The sequence below is a fragment of the Denticeps clupeoides genome, unplaced genomic scaffold (assembly GCF_900700375.1).
Source record: "Denticeps clupeoides unplaced genomic scaffold, fDenClu1.1, whole genome shotgun sequence".
Taxonomy (NCBI): Eukaryota; Metazoa; Chordata; class Actinopteri; order Clupeiformes; family Denticipitidae; genus Denticeps; species Denticeps clupeoides.
The window spans coordinates 55,706-77,888 of NW_021629836.1; the positions used below are offsets into that span (position 1 = coordinate 55,706).

Sequence of the window (22,183 nt, forward strand, 5' to 3'; positions counted from 1 at the left end):
ACCAGAGGATCACCACAGCCACCACCAACTAAAGCTTCATGGATTTTCAAATGGACCAGTAGCATCATAATAGATGTTATGTACACCATGACACTGGACTACACTTTGGACAACTGTAGGACTTTTTTTCTTATTAGACACCATTTGCAGACTCGCTCTACCCTGGAAGGGGTCCCTCTCTGTATCACTCCTTCCCAAGGTTTCTTCCTTTCTTTTTTTTTGTGGAGTTTTTTTCTTTTGTTCAGAAGGTGTGGGGTGTCAACTGTAGGGCCTGTCAAAGCCCATTGAGACATACTGTATGTGATTTTGGGCTATATAAGAAATATATGTTGTTATAATCATGCGTTGTGTCCATCTATCCACCTGCAGTGACAGTTAAAAAAAAAGTTTTTCTCTCGAAATTTGCTCAGTAAAATACAGGGCTTTTACTGTTTTTTTTAAAACATTAATTTACCAAACAAACAAACAAAAAAAAAACATTTAAGATTAAAATCTTATCTGATTTAAACATCATCATTTAATCAATTCAAACCCATATCAGTCATACATTGGGACATCCATGGAGATAAACAACTCAAGGAAACTGCCCAGATTTCTAAGTTTTTCCCTGTTCACTGGGGACGCAGGATGTAGAGGCTTGCCATGGCAAGGATTGGTGCACCGGTAGGAACACCAGGAAAGGGTCCTGATGATCCAGCAATATCGATGTGGGAGTAAGGCAGTGGTTTGTCTGAGTCCACACCATGCTGGAAAAAAAAATTAAGGCTTTTTAAGGATCCACAGAAACCCTGCAAATCTTGCATGTGGCCCTCAGATTAAAATGCAGCTTTCCTTTTTCCTGCAACTTATCCGGCCCAGTTATCTAGGAGGAAAAAGTAGGAAAAAAAAACAACAACAACAACAACAAAAAAAAAAAGACCAATGATCGAGAGTGGAGTACCTTATCCAGCCCTGAAGCCATGATGAGGAATGCTGCAGGAGTCTGGTGACCCCTGGGAGTGCCACTGGATGGCAAGTTATTTGACTGCAGGATCTCCTCGTACTCAGATTTGCCATGGTGGAACTCATAGTCCTCTCGTCGGATGGTGGAAACCTCAAACATGTCACCTAGACCCTCACTTGCTGCCATGTGCAAAGGTAATTAACAACAACAAAGTGGAGTGATTGTCACATGTGATACACAGCAGCACAGCACACGATGCACACAGTGAAATTTTCCCTCTGCATTTAACCCATCACCCTGAGTGAGCAGTGGGCAGCCATGACAGGCACCCGGGGAGCAGTGTGTGGGGACGGTGCTTTGCTCAGTGGCACCTCAGTGGCACCTTGGCGGATCGGGATTCGAACCGGCAACCTTCTGATTACAGGGCCGCTTCCTTAACCTCTAGGCCACCACTGCCCCCAAGGTAGTGGTAAATTACAAGGTAAATTAACTTATGTAATTATGAAATGTTTTGAACACATATTGTATTGGTTGATATTGTATTGGTCAATGGTCACCTGTCATGGCTGCCCACTGCTTACTAAGGGTGATGGGTTTAAAGCAGAGGACACATTTCGTTGTGAGCACCGTGTGCTGTGCTGCAGTTTATCACAATGACTTTTACATTTACAGCATTTATCAGACGCCCCTATGCAGAGCGACTTACAATCCGTAGTTACAGGGACAGTCCCCCTGGAGCAATTTAGGGTTAAGTGTCTTGCTCAGGGACACAATGGTAGTAGGTGGGATTTGAACCTGAGTCTTCTGTTTCATAGGCGAGTGTGTTACCCGCTAGGCTACTACCACCCTTAGTGGAATTACTTCACTTTCATTTTACAATAAATAAATTTTTTAAACGATTGATAAAAATAGAAAATAGAAATGTGTACAAACAGTAAACAGATAATCTGGACTACCTTTCCGCCATGGACGATACCTACCTTTCTGCCACTGATGAGCATTTCCCAAATGGTGTGCTGGTCCATTGTCCATGATAATCTGAGGGTGGATATAAGCGCTCATTTACACTACATACTGCAAACACTAACATAGGAGGTTAAGTCCTATTTTGTGAGCCATGTAATTCATTAGCCTCTTTAATAAGAAGTGGATGGGTTTTGTGCTGCTGGTCTGCATACATACAGAGTAGTTGGTTCCCACTGCACGGATTGCATGTCCAGTCAAAGTGGCGATAGTGAAGAGGTGTGGACATTTCTCATTTATTGCCTGAGAAACACATTCAAATATACAATTACAGTATAAATAGCTGCTAATTGGGGGGTAGGCACAACACAGCACTATACAACACAGTACAGTCAAGCAACATTGCTCAGAACATTGCTCATTATGCATACACATGTAGGTAATAATCTCTACACTCTATGTGCCACCAGGTGATGGGCCAGACACATTAGGATGCCATCTGATGAAGATGATGTCTTTGCTGATGGACAACCTTAATTTCTCTTAAATAAATGAAAAATGTGTGAAAAGTTACTGAAATACATTGCATTTACATTTAATTCATTTGGCAGACGCCATTATCCAGAGCGACTTACAACGTGCTTCCATTTTACAATCAATGAAGTGATCAATTCTGGTTCACTAAGACTCCCAACTATGAATACAATTTTGTATTTGCTCTGTTGTAGTTTCTATACATAAGTAAGACAATAAGAAGGTTACAAGTTAATCTAAATATTCTCTAAAGAGGAGGGTCTTTAGCTACCGTTCGAAAGTGCTCAGTGATTGAGCTGTTCTGACCTCAAGGGTAAGTTCATTCCACCGCCGAGGGGTCAAGACAAAGAAGAGTCTAGATGACTGTCTTCCTTTTACCTTCAGAGATGGAGGGACCAGTCGAGCAGTACTGGAGGCTCGGAGTATACGAGGTATATGTAGCTACTGGGAGCCAGTGGAGGCAACGTAGCAGAGGGGTGGTGTGGGAGAATTTGGTAAGGTTGAAGATCAGTTGTGCTGCTGCATTTTGTATTAGTTGTAGAGGTTGGATGGTACCAGCTAGAAGGGAGTTACAGTAGTCCAGTCGTGAGAATACTAAGGACTGAACCAGTATCTGGGTGGCCTGTGTTGACAGATAAGGACTGATTTATCTGATATTGAAGAGAAGGAATCTACAGGAGCGGGAAAGATTGCTGATGTGAGTCGAGAAGGAGAGTTGGTTGTCTATTGTTGCTCTAAGGTTGCGGGCTGTTGTAGAAGGTGAGAGCTGTGAGTTGTCTAGGTAAATAGCAAAATCCTGGTGTGGTGAAGAATCTGCGAGAATAAATATTAGTTAAATTTTGGTGGGATTGAGTTTGAGGTGATGGGCTGCCATCCAAGATGAGATTTCAGTTAGTCATGTAGAGAATTTGGAAACAGTAATGTAGATCTGAGGGAGAAGATGAGGTGTGTTGTCGGCATATCAGTGGTAGGATAATATATATGAGGAAATTACCTCACCAAGTGATCTTGTGTAGAGGGAGAAAAGAGAGAGGACCTAGTACTGAGCCTTGAGGGACACCAGTGTAGAGTCTACGTGAGGCAGAGGTGGATCACTTGGTAAGATCGCTCATCAAGGTAGGAAGCAAACCACTACCATGCTGAGCCCAGAATTCCAAGCCTCTTCAGGATAGACAAGAGAGTCTTGTGGTTAACGGTGTCAAATGCTGCAGAGAGGTCAAGGAGAATGAGTACAGATGACAGTTTAGCCAATCTGGCCGCATGTAGCTTCTCAGAAACAATAGTCTCAATAGAATGAGCTGTTCTGAAGCCAGACTGGTTAGGATCCAGGAGGTTGTTCTGTGACAGATGAAGTGATAGCTGATTGTAGACACAGCGCTCAATGATTTTAGAAAGAAAAAAAAAGAGAGAAACTGGTTGGAAATTGTTGTCTGTAGGATCAGCAGTGGGTTTCTTTAGGATTGGAAGAACCCTGGCTGTTTTAAAGGCAGATGGTACATGGCCGGATGTGATTGAGCTGTTTATGATATAAGAAATGAAAAGGATTAGGTCAGGAGAGATGGTTTGGAGCATTGCATTAGGGATTGGATCTAGTGGACAGGTGGTTAGATTGCCTCTAGATATAATTTGAATGATTTCATCTGATGTGAGTTTAGAAAACTGATTTAGCGCAGTTGCAGAATCTACCCTGGAGGGTAGAGTAGGATTTGTGGTGGAGAATGTAGTATTTGCTCAATTCTCCCTGTGAATAAGTTTTCAAAACCATAAGCAGTTAGGGAAGATGGGGTAGGGGGAGTCGGGAGGGTTGAGTATAGATAGGAATATGTTGTGGAGTTTTGAGGGTTGTGGGCAGAGGGTTGTTGCCTTGTAAAAAGCAGTTTTAGCAGTAGTAAGGTTAGTGGACAATTTGTGCAGAAGATTCTGGTAATACAGTAAGTCTGAGTCATGTTGTGATTTCTTGTATTTTCTCTCCGCTGCTCGAAGTACTCTTCGATTGTTGCGCATATATCAGAGAGCCAGGGCGCAGGGGGAGAAGTCCTTTTGGGTTTAGAAGATAGAGGACATAGGTGATCCATAGAAAGTTGAGGAAAGAATTAGTGGCTGTTTCTAGTGGTAAGGAGAAGAATGAGTCAGAGGTAGGGATCTGTGAAAGGATGTAGGAAGATACAGATGAAGGTGAGACATTTGAAGGTTGTGTTGAATGAAGGATAGATGGAGGATAGTTGTGAATCTTGTAGGTAGAGTGAGTGTGCAGGTCAGGAAGTGGTGGTCAGATATGTGAAGTGGCATGGAAAAAAGATTGGAAGTTGGAGAAGGGCGACTGAAGACCATGTCCAGGGACATTCCCTCCTTTGTGTGTGGGAGAGATGTTGCTGTTGGTCAAGGAAAAGGGGGAGGGGAGAAGGGGAAGAAGGCAAGATTGGAGACATTTGTCCCAAAAAATCTGACGATGAAGAGGAATTTCCACTTGTCCAACATGGCAATGATTCCAAGTATACATCCAAATCAACAAAAGAATTTTCTGGAATGCCCCAGCCAGAGCCCAGACCAAAATCAAATAGAAAATCTGGTTGAGAAATTTGGTTGAACTGCCTTTATACTTGATTAAGGCATTCAATGTGGCATAGTGTTGAACAAATTCTTCTCCAGCACATCCCAATGATTCTCAGTGGTAAGATCTGGACCTTGGTCTGTGAAAATGTCTCTTGCTCCCTGATCATCTCTTTCCTAATTTGAGCCTGATGAATCCTGACCTTGTTATCTTGTAATTAGGGATACTCATTTTGATTAATTTTCCCAACCAACAACCGCTGTTCGTTAACCGAACATTAACCAATAACTGATCAGATTAGAATATTGACACAGCCAACATACTGCCTCCAGCCTACCAGAGGGAACAAGACCAGCCGGGGAAACAGTGACCCAGATGCGGAAGTGGCCTGTATTGTCTGTAAGTGAGTCCCCAAACTCGCATGTTGATAAATATTAAATTCGAATTGAATTAAAATAGAACTGAGGAGTGTCTGATTTCTTTTTCTGTTGTTTTAACATGTGCGAACAACAGCACACATATCAACATATCAAGAACAGAATCTGGATTCACACAAATTTTCATGCACCTGCAGCATTTCTAATTTTTTTACTTAAATAACAAATTAAGATTACAAAATGAAAAAGTTCCCAGCTGTGTGTCTGCTTATCATACTCTTTTTAATACCGCATAGCATATTTTGCAAGTCACTTCGTCGGCCTTTCTGTCGAAATGGTCCCACACAGTAATTAATAATAATATTAATAATAATAAAACAAATAAAAATTAACATTTTATACCATTTAACTGATAGTAATAATCGGTCAAAATTCCTTCTTTCGGTAACGGTTAAATGGTCAATATGAGCATCCCTACTTGTAATAGAAGAAAGAAACAGAAGAAGAAATTCACTGATGGAATATTCTGGTCATTCAGTGTCTTGTGTTTGTCATACAGTTTCAGGTAATAGTACTGACCTTCTCTTTCATTTCACAGAGTAGGTCAACCATCACCATGCGTCCCTCTGCATCAGTATTGCCCACCCGCACCCTGCGACCAGCACGGGAGACAACCAGCTCATCTGCAACATAGCAGTCTGACACACACACACACACACACACTGAAAATAATTCCACTAATCCCCTCTAATTATTAAATTTTGAACAATTTTATATATAAACAAAGTTAATATATATTGTTTCAAATTAGGGCTGCAACAACAAATCGATAAAAATCGATTACTAAAAGAGTCGGCAACGAATTTCCTAATCGATTCGTTATGTGGCGCGACGCGGAGACGTTTGATTATTAAAAAAAAAAAAACTTTATTTGAGCGCGGAGTGAACACACTCGGTCTCTCGCGCACAGATGCTAGCACCTCATAGACAGCGCGGAGCAAAAAAAAAAAAAAAAAAAAAAACAAGCGGAGGTAGAGGTACATGGTGGAGGCAGAGAAATCTGCGCGAAAATATGCAAAAGAGACATGGCACCATGGCAATGATCCAGCACCTGAAACGCAAACATGTTGGAGTGTTTGAGGAGGAAGAAGGGAGTTCAGCAGCAGGGTAAGTCGCTACAGAATCCTACTTTTGTTCTGTTTTGAAGTGAGGAACCAGGTCCCTGGTGCTGGTGTTTCACTCGCCGCGGAGGAGAACTAGACGGGATTTACAGCGCCACCTACAGGTGTGGAGGGGGGATGAAACAGTGTTCGGACTGTTCTCTGCATCTCCGCGTGGACGACTCGCCTATTGTTTCCCTGAGCAAGACACTTAACCGTAAGTTTCTCCAGGGGGACTGTCCATGTAACTACTGATTGTAAGTCGCTCTGTATAAGGCCGTCTGGATAAATGCTGTAAATGTAAATGTTTACCTGTCATCCAGCTTGACAGGCATGACAAGTTAGCGTTAGCTCGTTAATAACAGTAGTAAAGCAGGGGTGCTATAGTTACATTTTTCAATCTGTTGTCATGTATAGCTACACTGCAAAAAAGCTTTCTTACCTAGTAATTTTGTCTCGTTTCCAGTCCAAATATCTAAAAAATCTTAAATCAAGATTACTAGACAAGAAAAATGGCATGAGAAAATTAAGTGATGCTTAAAACTTCTGTTTGAGATTATATCTCATTAAAATTAGTTTTCTTACCCCATTTGCAGATAACCCTAAGTTTCTCCAGGGGGACAGTCCCTTGTTTTAAACAATCACTTAATTCTGAGATGTTTTATCAGAAAACAAGACATCATTTCTTATGCTATTTCATGTGTCTAGTAAATGTATCTTGATTTAAGATTTTTTAGAGATTTGGACTGAAATCAGGACAAAACTACTAAGTTAGAAAAGCAGTGGTGTATGTGTCAGTGTGAGAGTTGTGTGAGTGTGTGCATCTGCAGTGTAGTGTAGAGAACAAGTTCTGACATTCAAACAAATCCTGTTAAATTTTCTGATTTGTATTGTTCTTTATTTTTTTATAAATTATTTATCGTTCTGGCAGCTCAGATGGCACTTTATTTAAAAAAAAAAGTATATTTGGCAGATGTAAAGCATACATGTGTTAGTCCATTTTTATTTTATTATTATTATAACAGCTCAAGGAGCAACATTTGTGCACTTTCTAAAGATTTTGGTTCTGTTTTTGAATGGGTTGGAAATGAATGCTTTTCTTGTTGTTTTTTTTATTATCCGATTCTACGATTAATAATAATAATAATAAAAATAATCAACCGATTAATCGAATATTAAAATAATCGTTAGTTGCAGCCCTATTTCAAATGTCTCCAGATCTTACCTGAACCCACACTATTACGCACCATTGCCATGGCACCAAACACTTTCAAATGCTTGGGTTTTAGTGTGACCAAGACCTGAAAAGGAGGAATAAAAATTAATGCTTCGAAAAATTGTGACTAGTTCTAACAGATCAAGGTCTACAGATTCATTTTTGAGCATTAACATTTCTTTTGAACATATGGAGAAATTACCAAGATGGCTAACATCCATCATATGCAGATTTCACAAAAAACACAAAATTAGTTAAAAAAAAAAAAAAAAAAAAAGAATACCTGAAAAAACCCAGCCACAGCAGCAGCTCCACATTTGTCTCTGTGCATCCCAGCCATGATGCCACCAGCCTTAATGTCTGCTCCACCAGTGTCATAAGTGATCCCCTAACAAAGAAGACATGTTAAATACTCTGATCAGCCATAACATGCATATTTAGCTGCCCTCTCAGCACATAAGCAGCGCTCATATGGCTGACGCTGTTAAAGATTATGTGGTATGCAAAAAGAAAAACGATTGCCTTTTTTACACATCCATTCTCAGAAGCAGAATGAGAAAGCGGCAATGCAAAAATTAAATATCTGAGCAGTTGTCAGATAGTTGTTCACAATGACAATCATTTCACATACAGACAGGACATGTGCAATGCCTGTAATGTTCTTGTTAGTAGCAGAAGCTTTCAATTCTGGATCATTAACATGTTGCAATTTCCCACATGCATCAAGCCTTGACCGCCCATGTTATTTACTTTAGCGATCATAACATTAGGACCATAATACATTTACATTTACAGCATTTAGCAGACGCCCTTATCCAAAGCAAATTACAATCAGTAGTTACAGGGACAGTCCCCCCTGGAGCAACTTAGGGTTAAGTGTATTGCTCAGGGACACAATGGGATTTGAACCTGGGTCTTCTGGTTAGATGAGTGTGTTATTCACTAGGCTGCTACCACCCTATAGAAGTAATAATAAATTGCTAAAAGTGTTCTCACCTTGCCAACTAGCATAAGTGTATTCTTTATGGCACCATCTCCACAGTATTGCAATTTAATGACTCTTGCCTGGTGACGTGGAACACCTAGAAGACACAAATTCGGATTAATCACCAGTTCACCCTCAGTACAAATCTTCTGTCTCGCTTATCTTATGAGGCAACAACCAACCTTGAATCTTGCTGCGATACACAAGGTAAATACTCCAAGACAAAGAACAGTTTTAAAAACAAGGATTAAACAGCAACTCACCACTAGCACAGCGGTTGACTGCAGCCAAACAGGGGTATTCCTTCTCCAGGGCTTTCAAGTTACTAACCACAGAAACCTGAGACATAATGAGAGAGAATTCTTATTTGTGCCATTATGCGATTACTCCCTAAACCATGGCTCACCTCCACCGGGGTGTTTTTGAACAGCTCCTGAACATATTCAGCAACACGGGGAGCAGCCATGCGCTCAGGATCCGACCACCAATGTCCCGGCATACCAGCCTACAGAATGTCAAAAGGCAAAACCACTGTAATGTAACTTGAGGGTCAAAAATTAAGCAGAATGCAAGATCAAATAACTGTGTACGAATATAAATTATTAGAACAATCTGGTGAAACAGTTTCACATCCATTTTCTAAATACACTATAATCTAAAACAAACTGATGTAAACAACTTTTCTACCCACAAGCCTCTCTCACCGTCCACTCTCCAGAGCAGTTGCCAGGTCAATTATAATTTTTCCTTCAGCATGATCCTTTACCCAAACGCCCAACAATGCCACTTATGAGGTGAGGAGGCCACCTCACGCAGTTCAAGGGGCTAAGAAACAGATAGGAGGAATGATACATATTTTCATTTGTATTCAAACACATTTTGCATATTTACTTGTGTATTTACCACAACAGTAAGCAGAATAGGGCTGTGCAATATGGACAAAATAATCATATTGCGATTGCGATTTTGGCAACTGTTTTAGTAAATTAGTAAATGTATTCAGTGCACAAGAAGTGCATAACAAAACAGTTCACAATGAAATAACATAAGTGTTTAATAAACAAACCTGTAGAAAAAAAATTGTCTTTAAAAACAGACATGAAAAAAAAAAAAAAGATTAGTTAATCTCTATTGAATGTGAAGTGATTGTCACATGTGATACACAGCAGCACAGTGCACACAGTGAAATTTGTCCTCTGCATTTAACCCATCACCCTGAGTGAGCAGTGGGCAGCCATGACAGGCGCCCGGGGAGCAGTGTGTGGGGACGGCTTTGCTCAGTGGCACCTCAATGGTACCTTGGCAGATCGGGATTCGAACCAGCAACCTTCTGATTACGGGGCCGCTTCCTTAAACGCTAGGCCACCACTGCCCCACTATTCCAGTCATAACAATAAATAAAACATAAATCAAAACCACAAAAACACATTGCTCTTAAAATTTTTTTTTGCAAGAAATGAGTGTGAGATGGCAGCTGGTATCTTTTGTCAAGTGTTTGAATTAGTCTTTGGAAGCAGTCTTTACTGACTATATGCGCAGGCATCATATCTTTGCATATATGATAGGTGATTGCGTCGGTAATTTCTTTGTGCCTTTTTGATCCGTTCTCATAAGGCACAGCACTTGCACTTGCACATGCATGAACAATGGATACTTGTTCACTCTGTTCGGGCCGATGTGTGCTTTTGTTTGATTCGATGGACTTTGTCGACATGCATTGACAGTGTTGGGAAGGTTACTTTTAAAAGATATTCTACTAAAGATTACAGAATATATGCCCCAAAATGTAGTTTGTAGCATATTCTGAATACTTTGGATTACTTAATATATTGTCATGCTTTGAACAACTACATGTACAACCAGATATAATTTTAACACATGCTTTGAACAACTACATCACAGATAATAAAAAACCCTGTTTTTCCTCAAACATTTCTTTACTTATGAAGCTGAAAAGAGGAAAGAGTATTAGACAAACATAAAATATGGCATAGAACAGTATTTACTGTTATGGTCACCAACATATTTCATCACTTAGTTAAAATAAAAAGTAGCCTTGCACAAGGAAAATCAGCATTTTCAATGACTGTCTTCCTGATTAGGACAAAAAAGGTAATATAAAACAATTCTCAAAAATTAAAAATATACTTTTTTGGCATTTACTGTCAATATTATTCTTCTAAAGATCCTTCAATACAAATCAGATACTTAAAACTTAATGTGACTATGACAAAATGCACTTTAAAACCTTGCCACCAGATATATTTTTAACACAAGACTACATGGCCATTTAACAAAGGCATGCAACAAGAACCATCTAAGGTGTCAGTGCTGAACCTTTTGGTTGAAAACCCAAAAATCCAATAATTGGCTAACAATTGCCAAAACGTACTTGGAGAAAATGGAACATTTTGCGGAATATTTGCCAATTTTACGTGCAGTATTACACGCACTATTAAGCACACTTGTGCTTGCTCTGGAATGGGCAGGTGGCAGCAGACGCACACGTGTCCTGGGGCTTCGTGGGGGGGGGTAACAATATATTAACTTTTTTTGCACACTATGATTAATTTGAATACATGAATAAAAGGAGAAAGAAAAAAATAAAATAACATGAATTTTACAGGAATCTTGTCACAAGGTTTCAGATTATGGTGCACATAATCACTGTATGTATGTTATGTGATAATTTTAATCTTTTAAACTGCAAGATACAGATACAGAGCTGTACAACCCTAGTTGAAAGACTCAAACCTCAAACATATTCCCCATTAAAGTAGTCATGTAAAGTAACAAAAGTAGTCATGTAATGTAACAAAGTACAAATGTCTCATTAAGTTTCCTTTTTTTTTTTTATATACCTCTTTAAATCTTCAAAAATAAATCATCCTTACCAGGTAAAGTACTTGTAGGGCTCCTAGCACTGCTGCCAGGGTGCTCCTCTCATAGCTGCTGGCGGGGGACAAACCAGCAGGGGACGCTGCAATGCCTGCTCAAAGCCCTCACAAAAAAGGAAAAGAAAATAAAAAATGAGAGGCAATGAGTAAATTTACTTCTTGACACTACTTAATCTTTGCACGTGCAACAAACCTCTTGATCCCTTTCTCAGCAGCATCAGCAAACCTTCGAACATCATCATAGTCACGATTCACTGGCCCAGTGGATGAAACACTAGACGGTTGCCAGGGAGATCAGGTACCTTCAACACCACAGTTTCGTCTTCTAGCCCAGCATCCACCTGAGAAAGGGGAGAGGGATGGAGAGAGAGAGAGATAGGTAGTGGTTGTGGGTTAAGCAAATGCAGTATCTATTTCAGAGTGGCTGCACAGGCGCATTCATTGGTGGGTCTCACAAAACACAACACTAGTTAAACATTTACATTTACATTTACAGCATTTATCAGACGCCCTTATCCAGAGCGACTTACAATCAGTAGTTACAGGGACAGTCTCCCTGGAGCAACTTAGGGTTAAGTGTCTTGCTCAGGGACACAATGATAGTAAGTGGGATTCGAACCCGGGTCTTCTGGTTCATAGGCGAGTGTGCTACCCACTAGGCTACTAAACCAGTAATAGCATCTGGTTTACAGCAATTAGTATTTAGAATGAGCCAAAAATACTAAAAACTTACTAACATTCAAAATTCCTAAGCTAACCTCAAACCCCCAAAACACACTATGAACATATGTGTGAAGGGTAGCTAAAGAGTAGGAAAAGGATTACACATATGTTAATATAAACCAGTGGCTTTTGGGTTCTATCTAATGTGATTGTTTTAAGCATGAATGGTCTGCAAAGCAGAACATACATTCTCAACATAAATAAACAAATGTTCTGAGGAAGGATGGTGTAATAACTCACAGTGCTGTAGTCCCCCAATGGTTCCTTAATGCATCCCAGCTCAGATGGCAGGCTGTCACAGGTATCGGTGATGACAATTATGCCATCATAACTAATAAGCATAAAGAAACCCCAGTCAGAGACATCCTACCTCTGATTACATCTTATCATTTGAAGGTCACTGAAAGCTCTGCATTAAAATACTGAGATAACAGGTTTGAATCCTAGTTATGCTTCTTCAACATATAGCAGAATCTACCCAGGAGGAACAATTATTTTAAGGCAGGCCTCAACTACAAACCGATGACTTAAATTGGATGGTAAATTCAAATTCGATCTAATTTAAAATTGTCTCATAAAGAAATCCCACCCTGAGAACCATATGATGTCATGTGGGTACTTACTTTTTATCCTTACAGTTAGTAGTGAAGTCAATGGCTGCACACTGTAAATGAGAAACAGAAAAATGCAGTGAATAATTTCTTCCACCAATCAAATTGATTAAACCAAAAGACACTTATGGCTAATCCGACAGCAATTTTATTGAGTGCAGCTGAAATCTAGACTGACAACAATATTCAAAATCTTCCCATTTCACTACTTTAATGGGAATATAAAAATGTATAGAATTTGCCAATTATAATTTTTTTTTAATTTGAAACAGCAAATAAATAAACAGGCAGCATACCAGGTAGACATTTCTTCTAATCTTGGACGACAGCACGGAGACAGAGACGAGGAACAGTCACAGCTTTCCCTCCAACAAACTCATGTGATCAACTGAGCGCAGTTCTTTCTGGTAATAGCCGGGCTCCAGTCACGTGGTTACGATGACGCGCGATTTCTAATGGAGGGCAATAAGTAAAAACGTCGTTTCATTGAGTCTGTGTTGTGCGGATTTAGACCCAGTCTCTAGACAGCAACACGGGCAATAACCTCGTCACACTGCATACCGACCTGCTATTTGGGGAAAAGAATCAACCTAGTCAGAAATGCAATTTTGTACTGATTTCTTGCCACGACAGTTATGTTTGACGCTTACATTGCGAGGTGTAACCGCTTCTCCTTATCTCGGTTAGAACGAATAGAATAGCCGTAAACTACACAAAACATGCGCATCTTTTGAGGCGACACAACCTCACTACTTTACTTCCTGCCCTCCGCCTCAATTTCGCGCATTGACGTGACGTCACTTAAAATCGCCGTATTGTAGTTTTTTATTTTTATAATAAAACGATTCTCTCATGAACTATGCCACTTCAAGGTGTTGCTAAGGCAACTGTAGATGTAAAAGAAATTACAAATATATAAATGACCATTTATAAATGACCACACACGTATTGTGTGCGTTAAGTACAAACCACGTGGCCGGAAATATCAGGAGTCCTGTCGTCTTCCTGGTGAATGTAAGTTTACTTATTTTTACAAGTTTTCAAGTATAGTTCATTGTTTTTTGGACAATTGCTATTAACGTTGTAGATTAATAAATGTCACTTATGTATGATTTTGCCTTGAACACATTGCCTTTATTCTTCAAATATAAAATCAGAAAGAGCATTTAATTTTTCCGAATGTGACACGCAACACAGTTATTCGTACAGAAAGGTTTTATAAACTGAATACATAAATGTTACATTATTTCTGAGGATTTTAACTGGTCGATATATGTCAATTTATAACCGATTCGCATTAAAAAGATAAGTCTGTCGATCAGCCAGAACATGTTGACCATGGCAGCTGGCAGTGAGTGGGATGTATTAAGCAGGAAGTGAACAATTTACCATGCTCACCATGTTGCTGAAATGAGCATCAAGTTAATGCAGTATAAGGTGCAGTCTAAAACAATAGACTATAATCTTTATACAGGGAGTGCAGAATTTTAGGCAAGTTGTATTTTTGAGGAATAATTTATTATTGAACAATGTTCTCAATGAACCCCAAAAAAACTCCTTAATATCAAAGCTGAATGTTTTTGGAAGTAGTTTTTAGTTTGTTTTTATTTTGAGCTATGTTAGGGGGATATCTGTGTGTGAAGGTGACTATTACTGTGCATAATTATTAGGCAACTTAACAAAAAACAAATATATACCCATTTCAATTATTTATTTTTACCAGTGAAACCAATATAACATCTCCACATTCACAAATATACATTTCTGACATTCAAAAACAAAACATCAGCGACCAATATAGCTACCTTTCTTTGCAAGGACACTCAAAAGCCTGCCATCCATGGATACTGTCAGTGTTTTGATCTGTTCACCATCAACATTGCGTGCAGCAGCAACCACAGCCTCCCAGACACTGTTCAGAGAGGTGTACTGTTTTCCCTCCTTGTAAATCTCACATTTGATGGACCACAGGTTCTCAATGGGGTTCAGATCAGGTGAACAAGGAGGCCATGTCATTAGTTTTTCCTTTTTTATACCCTTTCTTGCCAGCCACGCTGTGGAGTTCTTGGATGTGTGTGATGGAGCATTGTCCTGCGTGAAAATCATGTTTTTCTTGAAGGATGCAGACTTCTTCCTGTACCACTGCTTGAAGGTGTCTTCCAGAAACTGGTCAGTAGGACTGAGAGTTGAGCTTGACTCAATCCTCAACCCAAAAAGGCCCCACAAGCTCATCTTTGATGATACCAGCCCAAACCAGTACTCCACCTCCACCTTGCTGGCGTCTGAGTCGGACTGGAGCTCTCTGCCCTTTACCAATCCAGCCACGGGCCCATCCATCTGGCCCATCAAGACTCACTCATTTAATCAGTCCATAAAACCTTAGAAAAATCAGTCTTGAGATATTTCTTGGCCCAGTCTTGACGTTTCAGCTTGTGTGTCTTGTTCAGTGGTGGTCGTCTTTCAGCCTTTCTTACCATGGCCATGTCTCTGAGTATTGCACACCTTGTGCTTTTGGGCACTCCGGTGTTGTTGCAGCTCTGAAATATGGCCAAACTGGTGCCAAGTGGCATCTTGGCAGCTGCACGCTTGACTTTTCTCAGTTCATGGGCAGCTATTTTGCGCCTTGGTTTTTCCACACGCTTCTTGCGACCCTGTTGACTATTTTGAATGAAACGCTTGATTGTTCGATGATCACGCTTTAGAAGCTTTGCAATTTTAAGAGTGCTGCATCCCTCTGCAAGATATCTCACTTTTTTTACTTTTCTGAGCCTGTCAAGTCCTTCTTTTGACCCATCTTGCCAAAGGAAAGGAAGTTGCCTAATAATTATGCACACCTGATATAGAGTGTTGATGTCATTAGACCACACCCCTTCTCATTACAGAGATGCACATCACCTAATATGCTTAATTGGTAGTAGGCTTTCGAGCCTATACAGCTTGGAGTAAGACAACATGCATGAAGAGGATGATGTGGACAAAATACTCATTTGCCTAATAATTCTGCACTCCCTGTATTATGGCTGATCTGTACTTTGTGGCTATTTATGAGATCAGTGTCTGAAAAGCCTCTTTGTGTTTGGCAGGAACAGGAAACAAATCTGTAGTGTCACTATGAGACTGGTGCAGTTCTGTCGCCATGGTGATGCCTCTGGGGTGCGGATTGGAGTGGAGCATGCAGAAGGTCAGGGGGTAATTGACCTGAAAGCATTTGATATATCAATGCCTTCCACTATGAAAGAGTTTCTTGAGATGGGAGAAAGAGGCATTGAGTGTGCACAGAGGTATACATACATACACACACACACACACACACTTGTAATCCGTTAAATAATAATGCAAAAAGCTATTACAAGGTGCTAGGCTTTTCTTATACTGTGATTACAGAGAGATAAGATTAAAAAGTAAGTAAATAGAGGTAATCAACAGCACACATCTCAGTGTTGTACAATTCTCTGGCTTCTGCCAGGGCTCTTTCCAGTGGTCGTTGCATGGTGGCTTGGTCAGATTTGAAGTTGTTGGCTCCAGTAACCAGCCCTGAGAAGGTGGTTTGTGTCGGCATGAACTACAGAGACCACTGCTTGGAACAGAATGCCCCAATCCCTGAAGAGCCAGTCATCTTCAGCAAGTTCCCCAGCTCTATCACTGGCCCTTATGATGAGATCACTTTACCTGTAAATAGTAATGTGAGTTCACTTTCAGCTTAGGGTTTAACTTGAACTTATCAAAATACACTACCAGTGTATCTGTTGATCTTATTCAAGTATACATATACAAACAGTAGCTAATATCTTGTCTTAAATGTATCTGAAAGGATTATGCAATGGGAATGCAGTAAACACAAGGGGGATAGAGTATAGTGAAACAGACCATTTCTGTGAATCCTTAAACCAAGGATATTTTATTGCATTTTCAAGCAGGTTATACAAAGTTGGACCACAGACCATGTACTTCAAGTAGACATACCCAAAGTAAAACACGAATCTAGAAGTCACCCCATTAAAACTTCCACTCAAGTATTTGGAGAGAAAACACAAAAAAAAATGTAAAATGTGCAATCACAGTAAAAGCTCTAAAAAACACAAATCTTCATTTTCTTTTTTACATAACCTCATGCTTGTTATTTCATAGTGGTCTCTTAGTTCTATATATGTTAAAAATCCAAGACCCATAAATGCATACCATTAAGTTTGTCCAAAATTTTGACTGGTAGTGTATTTTGATTCTGATGTCTATTGGAATTATACCGAATGTAAGGTAAAATCTAGACATTATGTAGTTCAGTAAAACCTGTAGTTGAGTTAAATGAAAAAATTGTTACTGTCCAGCACTAGCAAGTTCTGAAAGAAAAAGACAGCTCTATTTAGGTCTTTGTTCTTAGAAATTGCTTTCTATATGCTTTCAGGAAGTGGACTGGGAGGTGGAGATGGCATTTGTGATTGGTCGCAGAGGGAAGCACATAAAAGTAAAACCCTGTACCCACACTTTGGCCTGTGTTCACATGTAACAACTTTTACATTGATTATATTCCCAAAGCTTACATCCTGTTTGGTGATAGACTATATACTATACTATATATAGTAGACTATATTGCTGTGCAACAAGATCCGTGTTCTCTGTTCAGGAAGAAGATGCACTCTCTCATATAGTAGGCTTCACTGTAGCCAATGATGTCAGTGCACGGGACTGGCAGATGCAACGGAATGGGAAGCAGTGGCTCCTGGGAAAAACATTTGACACATTCTGCCCATTAGGACCTGCTCTTGTATCACCTGGGATGCTGAAAGGTTTGAAATGAGAGATAACATTGTCATTGTACAATACTTGACACTGTTAAAGGAAGCATACCAGTATCAAGTATCTTGAAAATACAGAATACTCCATAATTAATAGCCTTTTAAAATAAGAATAGCAAAAATAACAATATTATTGTGTGACCACTATTTAGAAGTGTTAGGGATTTTTTTTGTCTAGTTAATGGCCAGCTTTTCTGAGCTTCACTCGGACTCTGCAAGATCCCATAGCACCATACTATAATTCTATGGCCGCAGGTTCAGGACTAAGCTATGTTTAGAGTCTAAACCTCTTCACTTTTTTGTTTTGCATGAAAAGGCCCTTCAGCAGCAGCAGCTGCATTGTTAGACTACCTTCATTTTCATTCATTTGTTCAGCTGCTTGTGTGTCAAAATGGGGCAGTGGTGGCCTAGCGGTTAAGGAAGCGGCCCGTAATCAGAAGGTTGCCGGTTCGAATCCAGATCTGCCAAGGTGCCACTGAGGTGCCACTGAGCAAAGCACCATCCCCACACATGCTCCCCGGGCGCCGGTCATGGCTGCCCACTGCTCACTCAGGGTGATGGGTTAAATGCAGAGGACAAATTTCACTGTGTGCACTGTGTGCTGTGCTGCTGTGTATCACGTGTGACAATCACTTCACTTTAAATGATGAGGGGAAGGCACCAAATTACCCGCTAGGCCACCACACCCCCTATCCTTAGTTTGGCAAACAATTAAGTTTTTATCCAGACTAAATCATGTTCTTAAACTCTAGTTCCAACTACAGAACTGGGACAAAACAACATTGTGAAATATAGAACCGCCTCATTTTGAGACCCCCTTTTTTTTAAGGCATGCTATGTCATGTCATGTCATGTCATTTGCGAGGTGGTGACTGTCATGTGTATCAAACCTGCATGCCCTACCTATGTTTTTAAAACCATTCTTGAATCATTTTATCACACTGAAAGCAGGCACTACCATTAGAAAATACTCTTCCCATAAGGGGGTGAACTTGATCAGCTAGGTTTGTACATATCAAAACAATATCCACATGAATGGCAAGACCCAAGCTGTCCCAGCAGAACACTGCCCAAAGCTGACTATGGTGTTATCCCTGTTGCATTAAATGACCGATTACACCAGACCACCTTCTTCAATTACCATAGTCACAGGTCAGCATGGGTACACTGTTCTGCATTCTCAACAACTTGTTTAGCATTGTGTGTTCTTTGTATCGGAACCAGCATTTCCACTATTTGAGCTACAGTAGCTCCTTTACTGTATAGAACAAGTATATAACAAGTCACTTGCATTGCTTTAGGTACATTGTATTAAACACATACAACCAGTTTTATTCTAAATTGAAAAGCTTAGTAGGAGTTGAAATATTGTAATTACATCCTTTGTGATATACATTTATTGTGAAATGCTGTGAAATGTCCTTTCAACAATAACAAGTGAATAGATGCTTGTATTATGTGATATGTTTGATCAGTGTGTATGGTAATGTTCATAAAATGCTTAAAAATTACATGAAATGGAAAGGCATTACACGTTAAAAAGTATTATTTAAGATACATATCTGCATTTGTTTTGATGTTTCGGAAATTTCTCTGCAGACGTGCATAAGCTGGGCATTCGCTGTTTAGTGAATGGAGCAGTGGTCCAGGAAAGCAACACTGACCAAATGATCTTCAAGACCGAGAAAGTGGTGGCCTGGGTGTCTCAGTGAGTGAATTACTGGCACTCTATCATCAGGCCTTCATGTAAATTCAGGGGTCATGGTTTCTTTTGAGATTGTTTTTGTTTCTGATATCATGTTAACAGAAACTTTATATTAATTTTCCACAAATTTGAATATTACAGAACACATTCATCATTTTAATTAATATGGAAGGTTTTAGCACAAATATTCAAATAGAAATTCAATCTGAGCATGTAATTTGATAATACATTTTGCAATTGGAAATTCAATGTGCAAAATGCTGATGTAATCCTTAGTATGAGTAAGTACAAGTCATTTCAAAGTACAGTAGTTTGAATAAAAAAACAGAATAACATTTCACTGAATTGCATTGCGTTTTGCCATAGGTTTTCTGCACATTTATTCAAATGGCAATTCATTTTTGCACATTGCATGTCCATCAGTTATTTTCACAGTGGAACAAAGATTGGACAACCTGTTCATTTACTGTTGCCAGAGCCTGAAGCCCCCTTTTTATTTAGAATTTCCAAACACATTTTGTTTTTTTTTGTAAAAAGTATCAGTATAGGATCAGTATCACCAATACAAACCTGAATTTTACTTGGTATTGGATAAAGGAAATAGGCAGTATCGTGGGGGTGGACGCACAAACACTGAAGAGGAGCAGCAAAAATGTTGGCCATCCCAGGAGCTACTGCTGGTTCATTGGAATTTAATTAATTAAGTATTCCATCAGCACTTTGGACATTGAATTGCCGTTTGCAAAATGCACTGCCTTTTGAATACATGTGCAGAAAACCCATGGCAAAACGCAATGCAATTCGGTGAAATGTTATCCTTTTTTTTCCTTTTTTCAAAATACTTTCAAATGAACTAACAATTTCATCAGCACTTTGCACATTGAATATCAAATTACATGCTCAGATTGAATGTTGAATCGAAAACTGCATGCTCTGATTGAATATTGCATTGCCAATTGCCACATGAATTGCCATTTGAACATTTGTGCTTAATCTTCTATAATTAATATTAATTGCTATTAAAAAAAAAAAACTATTTTGTTAAGATGGGCACAATTTTTTAGCAACATAATGAAGCATGAACCTACAGACGTGAAATAATTCTGTAACAAAATCATATGAAACCAGTTATTTCAATTTACGTTTAATCGTTTTTCTTTTTCTGCTGGCTTCTAGGTTTGTCACTTTGAACCCAGGGGATGTGTTTCTCACTGGAACACCTCCAGGTGTGGTGTGTGTTTCGGAAGCCCCCTGTGTTCCTCCAGGTGAGATCTGATATTTGTAGTGGATGATACAAATTAATCGAAATTATTGTAGTGAAATACTGACTTGACACATCTAATGCCCATTCATACTTAGGTGGTAGTAGTATGTTTAGTACATTTTAGTAGTTTTTTTTATGAATATGTTTAGAATTCTATATTAAAATATGTTCTAAAAATATTTTATGGCTGTGAGGACAGTAGGCAGTTATGCTTCTCTTGCATGTACTTAGCACCTCAGTCAAATGCCTCCTCCAAGTTTATGATACTCCCATGCACCCTCACACAAGTGAGAATACACTTTTGTGAAGGCCTTAACAGGGAAGCTGAGGGGTATAGTTAAAGCATACTCTTTGGTCCCCTTTTATAAATGTGGGGACCACCATCTCAGTTTGGCAATCCAGGCAAGTTAACTCACCTTCCACTGAACACTGAAGAGTCATGTTAACTCCTATTATATAGTGCCTTCAACAACTCTGGATGAATCTCATCTGCCCTTACAGCCTTGCCACTGTGAAGGTTATGAATCACCATAGCAATTTTAGCAACAGTAAGATTTCTGGGACTGCCACTACAGTAGGGGAAATAATTATTTGATAATAAAACAAAAGTTCATTCATTTGCTTTTTCATGCAACAAGAACATGTTTGCACCAAAACAGAGCCCTGTGAGTTTTCCCTCATCAATCCTAAGCTCATATAAACCTTAAAACGCTACATAGTTAAAGTTTATGAATTTAAATTTGACAATAAACTTTTTCAATTTAAATAACCAAAGCTTCTGTCAAATAACAATTATATAGATAATCTAACAATTAAACTCTCTCAGGCGGCAGGTATCAATTATTTTATGTAATTCTACCTAAAATTCTGACATTTCTTTCTTGCAGAGAGGGGATATTGTGGAGTGCCAAATAGATGAGATTGGCTCTATTCGTAACACTGTGGTCTGAAATGAACAACACTACACTTTAATTAAGAACTTAATTTTTCTTAAATTTCATTTGATCAAACAGTAGAACTGCTTACAGTAGAACTTGTGTTTAAGTTTTCATTTATATGAATATGTAATTACACTGCAGTTGTATTATTGCATTTGTCCCTCACACTATTAATAAACACATTTTGAGCAATTTGATTTGTAATTTGCACTTGTTGTTTTTAATTATACTTGCTGCTATAAAAAAGATACAAACCAACCCTGAGATATGTCAATGTCCACTTTGACTGCTGCTTCCGCTTCTCCCTCACTGCATCATTATCAGAACTGTCAGCTTTATGAGCCTTAATTAAAGGCAAGGGACATGTGCATGTGGAAAAACTATGCCTTAAATATTTTGCTTATTTTGAAACATTAAGAGAAGTTCACTGTTTAATATGCTGAAAAAAAGGCACACGAATATTATTGTTATTCAAAAGATATTTAGATTACAATATAAAGTATTGTGCAAATGTTATAGGCTG

At 39.2% G+C, this 22,183-nt stretch overlaps 2 protein-coding genes and 1 long non-coding RNA gene across 3 annotated transcripts; 1 reads left to right on the forward strand and 2 right to left on the reverse strand.

Annotated features, from left to right (window-relative positions):
• Window positions 1–497: 497 nt before the first annotated feature.
• Window positions 498–11,868, reverse strand: LOC114775556 (putative aminopeptidase W07G4.4). The gene is made up of 12 exons (XM_028966558.1): window positions 11,820–11,868; window positions 11,624–11,718; window positions 9,136–9,234; window positions 8,993–9,068; window positions 8,741–8,826; window positions 8,028–8,132; window positions 7,754–7,829; window positions 5,948–6,066; window positions 2,126–2,209; window positions 1,924–1,981; window positions 941–1,122; window positions 498–746 (listed from the first exon to the last, which is right to left on the reverse strand). Exons 1-12 carry the CDS (start codon window positions 11,866–11,868, stop codon window positions 612–614), a joined length of 1,164 nt encoding a protein of 387 aa, XP_028822391.1. The 3' UTR covers window positions 498–611.
• A 27-nt stretch (window positions 11,869–11,895) lies between these two features.
• Window positions 11,896–13,005, reverse strand: LOC114775558 (uncharacterized). Its single transcript, XR_003745065.1, has 3 exons — window positions 12,973–13,005; window positions 12,590–12,680; window positions 11,896–11,967 (listed from the first exon to the last, which is right to left on the reverse strand). It is a non-coding gene; the product is annotated as an uncharacterized LOC114775558 (long non-coding RNA).
• Window positions 13,006–13,916: 911 nt separating this feature from the next.
• LOC114775557 (fumarylacetoacetate hydrolase domain-containing protein 2-like) lies at window positions 13,917–21,761 on the forward strand. The gene is made up of 8 exons (XM_028966559.1): window positions 13,917–13,974; window positions 16,044–16,241; window positions 16,427–16,643; window positions 17,363–17,422; window positions 17,582–17,744; window positions 19,353–19,461; window positions 20,635–20,723; window positions 21,610–21,761. Coding segments are annotated over exons 1-8 (870 nt in total). The 5' UTR covers window positions 13,917–13,972; the 3' UTR covers window positions 21,642–21,761.
• The last annotated feature ends 422 nt before the right edge of the window (window positions 21,762–22,183 follow it).

Coding starts and splice junctions, on each gene's coding strand:
- LOC114775556 (XM_028966558.1), bottom strand. CDS start 11,868: ATGATGATGTTCGAAGGTTTGCTGATGCTGCTGAGAAAGGGATCAAGA. Junction 9,235..11,623: donor CCCTACAAGTACTTTACCTG/GTAAGGATGATT, acceptor GACATTCTGTAG/GCTGGTATGCCGGGACATTG. Junction 8,133..8,740: donor CACTTATGCTAGTTGGCAAG/GTGAGAACACTT, acceptor CTTCTTTGTTAG/GGGATCACTTATGACACTGG.
- LOC114775557 (XM_028966559.1), top strand. Junction 16,644..17,362: donor CTTTACCTGTAAATAGTAAT/GTGAGTTCACTT, acceptor ATATGCTTTCAG/GAAGTGGACTGGGAGGTGGA. Junction 20,724..21,609: donor AGCCCCCTGTGTTCCTCCAG/GTGAGATCTGAT, acceptor TCTTTCTTGCAG/AGAGGGGATATTGTGGAGTG.